We start from the raw sequence: 9,089 nt of genomic DNA on the forward strand, positions 1-9,089 counted from the left end.
TCGGTAAATATTTGAAAGCTAAATAAAAGTAGTTTTTTAGTTGAAATAAATTTAAGCATCTTTCACAAATGATGATTTTATCTTTTCTAATTTATGTAAATTATATTATCAATACATTTTAACTCTGAAAACAAACATTGATTATTTAATTATATTTTGTCTAGTGCATTTGATTCTTTATGAAAAATTGCATTAATTTATGTAAATAATGCAGAGTCTACACATAGTACCAACAACAAAATAAAACTTTGATTTAACTTTCCTATCACTTACAATTTTCAGAAAGGATGGCTAATCTTTCTATACCAGTGTGTTGACTGTCAAATAATAAATTTAGTTGAATTTTATTTTCTCTGGATTGACAAGTATATGATGATCTTTTATTTTTTTTTTAAAACCTAAAATATTCCTAAGAATTATATTCTTTTAGACAGTTAGGCATTGAAACATACAGGGACTATTTAAATTGTTTTTAAAAAGCTAAATTCATATCATAATTATATTGTCTTTGTGCAGACCAAGCTTAAATCAGTTTATTTCTTTTCAAGAAAAATTGGGTAATTATTAAATTGTTTTTTTTAATTTTTCAATAAAGTCACATTTTTACTACTTGAAACTTATCAACAGTTTAAAAATATCAGGAAGTTGCTCTATTATTGTGTGCTTTGTCTTTGAATAGATAACTATGATAAATGTGTTAAAATTAAATATAATGATAAATTATTGATTCAAAAAAATGATTCTAAGTGATGAAAGTCATTAGCCTATATTTCTTAGGATATTTTATTTTATATTTATATGTTTGCTATTAGTAAATATCTAATCCACTAGTAAGTAATATTCAAAATGGTAAAAAATGTCTACAAATATTTTTTGAATTTCAATATAACAATTACTATTTTTTGCATGAATATATCATGTCGTTTAACTTTAAAAAGCTCATAAGAAATGTTTGATTTTTTTAATTTTTAATAAAAAAACACTGAGGAATCTATAAAGGTACTCTTTGTATTTTATATCTTACATAAAAATGTATGCATTTTTAACTACAAAATAACTTTTAAAGTTTCGTGATATTGACGAATTTTGTAAAAATTGGAATACTTTTAAATAGTATAATGTGTTGCAATGACAAGAAGTGCGCTAGATATGCGGCGGATGACATGTATGTCATTATTGTTGCGCTTGTAAACATAATATGAATAATATAATATTATATAGTAGTTATATCCTTACTTGTAACTGTTAAGCTATAATAATGTATATTGGTAGCTTAAATAACAATAAAAAATAAAAATATTATATGTTGAGTATGGCGACGTCTGTGCCACAGAATAAATCTGTGCATCCTTTGATAACGTTTCTAATTACTAATAATTAATGACATCAGTATGACAGTATAAAATGGTTAAAATGAACTGTTATTAGTGTTATTCAATTAGCGTTCTCCCAAAGTTGAGAAATTTTTTGCAGTAAATGCCCTAAAAAAGCAATACGTTTAAATACAGATTATACAAAATTATGTTTATGATTATCATTTATCAGTTACCCATAATCGAGATATCAAAAATTAATATAATGTTTCTTATCATGCTACAAAAAACTTACGTGTGTAAAAAAATTCTTAATTTTAAAAGTTATTATTTCAATTTTAAACTCAATTTTCAGAACTATTAAATAGTTAACTACAATTTTATTATAGTTGTTAAAAGTCGAACAGTTTATACTTAGTTTCAATCAATGATTGGAAATTAATGTACGTTTTTCACTTCAAGTCGAATGAACGAATTCTTGGGTGAGACATAATTAATTTACTACCTACCTATAGTAAATGAACCATTCAATCACTGTGAATCATTACAATTTAAAATAATGACGTTTTGTATTAAATTGAATATTAAACAAATACATTCAATAAATTATTTAGGAGTTGTATTGATCACTAATTTTTTTTTTTTTTATTGTCACTAAATAGAATGTTAACAATTTTTTTCTTAATTGTAGTGTTTTTATGTCCACTTCATTGATACTAATATGGTTTATATGAACAAAATGTTGTATGATTGGATGATGCAGAAAATACCGTGAGCATAGTAAAATAGTTATGTAAATAATTTGTGTCAAATAAACATTAACCGTAAATATGGAATTCAGTACACATTTTATGTTTGATGTCTTAGTAATTTTACTTTCACAGACTGTATTCTTTATGTGTGGTTGGGTATATTTTGTCAAGAAACTATTTAAAGATTATGAAGTGCATCATAAAACAATTCAACTAATATTCTCAGTCACTTTTTGTTTATCCTGTACAATGTTTGAATTAATCATATTCGAAATTGTTGGTATACTAGTCCCCAGCTCTCGCTATATATTTTGGAATATAATACTTTACAAGATGCTATTTATGGTTGTTGTACTTATACCATTTTACTTATGTTATTTTACTTTGAGTAATATGTACCCATTTTTTCAAAAAAAAGTTGGAATTTTGGCGTCGGTTATTTGGATATTATACTTATTCTTATTTTGGAAAATTGGTGATCCATTTCCTATGTTACCTCAAGAGAAAAAAGGCCATTTATTTATAGAAAACTGCATCAGCAGAATTGGTGTGATTGGTGTAACAGTCATGGCATTATTATCTGGTTTTGGTGCTGTTAACTACCCTTATACTTCAATGGCATATTTTATAAAAGCAGTCACTGGAGATGATGTCATAAATGTGGAAAAACAACTTCTTCAAACAATAGATGTTGTTACTGCTAAGAAAAAAAAAATTTTATTGGCAGAAACTAATGCTGGTGTAAGCACTTTTGGATTTATGGATATGTTAAAAAGAGTCAAGTCCAATGTATCCAGTGATTTAAGAGGAATTAAAAGTGATATTAAAGCATTAGAAGAGCTTAGTAGACATTTATTTTTGGACACACATGATCTGAATAATACTCTGGAACGTACTGCTTGGGCCAAAACATGGAAAGGGAAATATTTCAATTTTCTAGGTTATTTTTTCTCATTATATTGTGTATGGAAAATAATTATATCCACATTAAATATAATGTTACAAAGAGTGGGAAAAAAAGATCCAGTTACAAGAGGAATGGAGATTTTAGTGGAATTGGTTGGCATTGATGTTGATGTATCATTTTGGTCGCAACATGTATCATTTTTATTGGTTGGATGTATTGCATTTACTTCAATAAGAGGTCTCCTATTAACTTTAACCAAGTTTTTCTATGCATTGTCTAGCAGTAAATCATCAAATATTATTGTTTTAATATTTGCTCAACTTATGGGTATGTATTTTGTATCATCCGTATTATTAATGCGTATGAACATGCCAGCTGAATACAGAGCTATTATTACAGAAGTACTTGGTGATCTACAGTTTAGTTTTTATCATCGTTGGTTTGATGTTATATTTTTAGTCAGTGCAGTATCATCTCTAACATTTTTAACGTTTGCTCATAAACAAAGTAAGGTAGACCTACCCCCTATGATTTAATGTTTAATTATTATTCAATTTGATGTATTTTATATTTATATATACCAAATATATACCTAATGATTGTAACTATTGAATGTGATTTATATATAAAAAATAAACAACTATTTGTTAGTATTAATAAGTGATAAGTTAAATACTTAAATCTAATTTTATATTATTTATGTGTAATTAATAGAATACTTTATTTTTCTGTTAATATTTTTTATAAATGTATTCTAAATGATCTCATAAATGGTTAAAAATGATGTATGTATAAGTATAAAATAAATATTACTTAAATGCCCAAAAATGCGTTTTTATAATCTTAAAACTAATTCAACATTTTAACTTGTAAGAAATTTTTTAACATTTAATTTTGTTATGAATTAGCTGTACAAAAAAAATTATATATTAACATTTTTTAAAAATTAATCTGTGGCCAGCCTTTGAGTGTGTAAATAAAGATCAATGACTTGGAAATTTGCTTTAATGAGTGAAATAAGTAATTGATTTTATACTTATTTTCCACTGGGTAACTACAAAATATAAAATGAGGTTAATTTAATTTATTATTATATTTAAAATAAATAATGTAGGTATTTATTTACTGTAGTATATTTTATGAACGCAAAAAAATGTTAATCCTCTCTTACATTAGTAATAAACGGTATGGATCATAAGTTTAAATGCCCAATTATTTTGGGCGTACTAAAGCTTTTTCTCTATATTTTCTAAAATTTATGTATGCAGTATGCTTAGTACTAGTTATTAACTATTAAATTGTAGGACTAGGCGAAAAATTGGAATATGTTTCCTCAACCCTCCTCTATTTGTTCCAATAGTGTAGATACTAAGTGCTAAGATTTTGATTAATAAAAAAAAGAAAAAAAACCTTAATAATCAACTATTTTATTCGAACACTTAATCTATATTATTATGTACAGATATATTAAATCTTGCATCGGCTATCGGTTAATGGTCCAGAAGGTCCATGTTTTTAATTTAATGTATAATAAAAATATAAAAAAAAAATTGCAACTGAATTTATGAGACCCAAGTTCCTATATTCCAACAGTTTCAAATAAGAAATTTAGATTTTACAATTGTAAGTTACCATAGGAAAATTGAAGAATGAAAATCTGCATTGATTGTAGATTGCTTCTACCATTATAGGATCTTATTTTTAAAAAATGCTGAGAAAATACTAACCGAATGAAAACACAACTTTTCATTAAAAAAGTACTTTTATAATTTTTTTTAAATATCTATAAATAGCAAACAAGAGCTAAAATACTTTGAAAATCATGTCATGTTAAGTAATAATTATATATTATAATATTTTATAAAATTTATTTTGTTTCAAAACTGATTTTATACTAAAATAACCGTCTTTCCCTGATATTTCTTTTTTTTTTTACCTGATTATTTTTAAAAGTATCTTGAGTTAGTTTTTGACCCAGATGTACCAACTACATTCGTTGCGAAGTAAGAACATAGAAGTAAATTGGGGAGGAGCTTAGGGGGATTTAGCCCCTCTTCATGTTTTTTAAAGTTTTTTATTTAAGAAAATTATAAAATGTACTAAGTAGTTCCTAAACAGGATATCTTTTAGGTATGTATTATGTGAACGTTTAAGGTTCATGCATTATGGATGGATTATAATGTATTATAAATTTATAATAAAATTAAAATGATTGAGCTACGTTAATATTATATAGCAATAACTTTTTCAATTTAAATTTTGAACAAAGTACTTACTTCATTGATCGTTATAAAGTAAATATAGCAATAATATTCTATGAGAACCATGTAGGTACTTAATATATTTGTTAACATTTAATTTTATATTTCGTATTTTTTTAGGATTTGTAAAGTATTTCTGTTAATTCATTGAAAGCTCAAATGGCCGTCACTAAAAATTGTATAATCCAGACATATGGTACTTCAAAAAAATTAACAGCAAATAACTTACAGCTTATTATTAGAGCTGTAAATTTAATGTACTAAAAAATGAAATAAAATATGCACTTAAAATGCAAAATATTTAAAATATTGATTGAATTTGAATGTTATTTAATACTTATTCACCTGAAACATTTTTAAAATTGTTTTTTTCTTATGTATTAATATTTATTTTGTTAATAATTATGTTTTTAAAGATGTTAATTGACGAAATTTAACTAAGAATACCTGAAAATTAACTATTAAAGGAAAACATGACCTAAAAATTCAAAAAATGACTTAAAAATTAAAAGGTCAACAAATGCAATATAAAAGTTTCATAAATCATAAATGTATTCGTTGTTATATAATTCAAATTATATACTCACAGAGCTACGTTTCACAATCGCCAAAAAAAAAAAAATTAAATTATTGTAATGATAGGCTCACACATCACTGTATATTTTATAACTATAAAACTCAAATAAATAAAATAACGGTCAAGTTGTCGCACGCAGATTAAAATTCCATGATGAAAGAAACGACTTATATGGTCACGAAGGGATTGACACATGATTTGTGGCAATGTGCCGCAAAGCGTGTGACCAAATTTCGTGTGCCGCCAGAGACAAGAGATGGTCCAATAAGGGTCTCTATCGCCTAGGAGAAAGCCTATTTTTTTAGAAAACGCAGAGATTTTTGATGGTGCCGTCTGCGACTCTGGCTGGCTTGACCAAGTCGTCGTTTCTTATCAGTACATGAGCACCGACTAAACTATTAAGTGCAGGTGCACCAGACAAGCGAGCAAGAGCTCTTCCCAAAACCACCACACGGCACACACACACAAGATACTGCGAGCGACAGCTGGACTTCTTTTTTTATAAGTCAAATCACAGTTGTTTTTCTTATTTAAATTTAAGTTTTTTTTTAAGGCGTTTCGTGATTTGTGTCATCTTATATCTTTCTCCGACGAACTTACAATAAGAATTCACTGTCGCGAATCAGGTAAAGTGCATGTTTAAAACACACCTACCTATTGTTAGTACAGGTTCCTGGTTCTTTTACCATCTAACTTATGTAACGGTGTGTTTGATTACATTCTCGAATACAAGACCTTGAGAACCCTCCGAAGAACAGGAAGAAGGTAATAACATGAGATCAAGTGTATTCAATAACTATTAACATCGGATTTACATCTAAGGCTTGTGTCCCTCGTGTTTGTCTGGCCACCTTCCATTGATATATTTTTAACTTTTTTATTTTTATTTTATTTTATCATATTTTCTCGTTATTACAGTACTTTCCTACAAATTAACAGCCTTTCTTATTTTACATGTAAATTTTTACCCAAACTTGTTTCATCTGTATAAAATAGCTTTAACATTACCAATTAGTTCCTTTACGTGTGAGAGAACTGAGAAGTTTCTCTGCTATGCGTCGGATAAAAACGTGGTTACAATTGTTACAAATGTTTATGTCACAAGATAGATTCAATCAAGTGTCTATTTTTTTTTATAGAAAAAAGCGATACCAAAAATATTAACAAGGAGACTATTCTTAAGAATTTTGCATATGCACATAAATAATGTTAAATTAATAAAGAAAAAAAAATGCTTTAATCAATAATATAAGTATTTAAATATGGTTTTACTAAATAAATAATTTTAAAGTATTTATATACATCTTTTAAAATAAATGTTACAATAAAATTGTAAAATTTAAACGTAGGGGGTGCGGGGGGCGAAGCTCTCCGCGGGCCTGTTATATTTTTATTATTTTAGCCCTCCCCTTCTAATAAGGTAAATTTATACCTATGAACAAGAACGTACCCGGTTGTAGGTTGGTGTTGATTGACTTGATTGGCTTACAAGAATGAAAAGAATCGTTCTCGGTAGGTACACAACTTACAACTCACAAGATTGTGGTATGGAAATCAGGTCTGTCGCTTATTACTTGTTTGAATAGGTATGTTCTTACACCTCGATGGTCAGTACCTACTCGGTGAGTGCATATATGTATATAGCATATGTATACATGTCGGATGAACAATAAATTTACCTCTAGTAACTATCTTTGAAGTTAAATATCGAAACATTTTTTTGTACTATTATTTGTGTACTCACAAAAAATTTAAAATCTAAAATATATACTATATAGGTACTATTATAATTTATAATAGGTAAACAATTCAACTGTAATATTCAATTTTTTTGGTAGCCTATTATCAGGATCTACTCCCCTATCACAAATGATTATATTTAATATTTAAACTTCCCTAAGTCATCTAGTACACTAACATCACAAACTATCATGTTTTAATATCATAATTTATAATATTATACTCCCTATACGTGGAATTGAACATTTTCATTGAGTTTTATTTTTAACTAATTATGGATTAAACGAGTGTGAAGCTGAGGAGTCTGGCAAAATATAGAGGACTATTTTTCATACTATTGGCGATAAGAATCTTTGTATGTTCAGTTATATGGTAACACATTTACGGTATAACTATTACAATTTTAAGCAAATATTTTTTATGGTAATGTTTATATACATAAATCCAAATTCAAATAAGTGGTTTCTGAAATATTAAAATACATATAAATGTTTTTTGGATAACAGCTATTAAAAATAGGCTTGCAAAAATATAAAATAACTATTAAATAGGATTTGTGATATTGGATCTTCAAGACATTTTTATATATTAATAACATGTTAATACATTTTTATCAATTACTACATTTCTTAAATAATTATTACTAGGTAACACTATCTTCTAGTATTGTATGTACCTATTATCCTTACTACATAAAGTTAAATAATTCAAAAACTAATCATTAGAACTTTTATTTAAATATATCAATAGATATTTAAAAAATGTTATTTGTTTAAAAATTTAAACAAACAATGGTGGTACTTATTTGAAAAATGAAGTTGGTATCGTCACAGGGCACTTTAATCAGTATTTATATACGTTACTATAGAAGTATAGAATATAATCTTATATAATTCAAAAATTAGAATTTGAATAAATTATTCGTTTAAAAAAAAAAAACCGTACACGGTGAATTATCTTGCATTGATACTGATATGATTAATGTAATGATATGAGATTCGTAGTTTTAATGGTTTTTATACTTGCAGTATGAATATTTTTGAATGATTTTAGATGATTTAAGATCCTATTATTATGTTTTACAATGGATCATTTTATCCATTTACTAATGTATGATTAAATATTTATTTTATTTTTTTTTTTAACTTGTATTAATATTATATTTTTAAATACATAACTTCGTATTAAATTATTGCATACTCTCTTATATATTTAAATACCTAGTAAACGTTACCATTATTTAAAATGTTATGTTATTAAATTATATTTATTATAATTTGTGTGTAACCACTAATACCATTAACCATATAGTTAATAGGTAACCAATTCTATTTAATGTATATAAAATTCACTGGTTAATATTGTTAAGTAGTACCTACCTATGTATTTAATATAATGCGTAATAAGGTATACATTTTAAATTGTATAGATATTTTATTTTTAGTATGACACTTATATTGAATGACTTACGTATTTTCAATAAACTCAATGAAGTACGGATATTATATATACGATCATACAAAATTGAATAACATGCAT

At 26.0% G+C, this 9,089-nt stretch overlaps 1 protein-coding gene across 1 annotated transcript; it reads left to right on the forward strand.

Moving 5' to 3' along the window:
* Positions 1–1,635: 1,635 nt before the first annotated feature.
* Positions 1,636–3,573, forward strand: LOC112594610 (Golgi pH regulator). Its single transcript, XM_025339496.1, has 2 exons — positions 1,636–1,795; positions 2,005–3,573. The coding sequence occupies exon 2, from the start codon at positions 2,144–2,146 to the stop codon at positions 3,506–3,508; it is 1,365 nt and encodes a 454-aa protein (XP_025195281.1). The 5' UTR covers positions 1,636–1,795; positions 2,005–2,143; the 3' UTR covers positions 3,509–3,573.
* Positions 3,574–9,089: the final 5,516 nt, after the last annotated feature.

This window comes from Melanaphis sacchari, unplaced genomic scaffold (assembly GCF_002803265.2).
Source record: "Melanaphis sacchari strain LSU unplaced genomic scaffold, SCAv2.0 Contig23_pilon_pilon, whole genome shotgun sequence".
NCBI classification, from domain to species: Eukaryota; Metazoa; Arthropoda; class Insecta; order Hemiptera; family Aphididae; genus Melanaphis; species Melanaphis sacchari.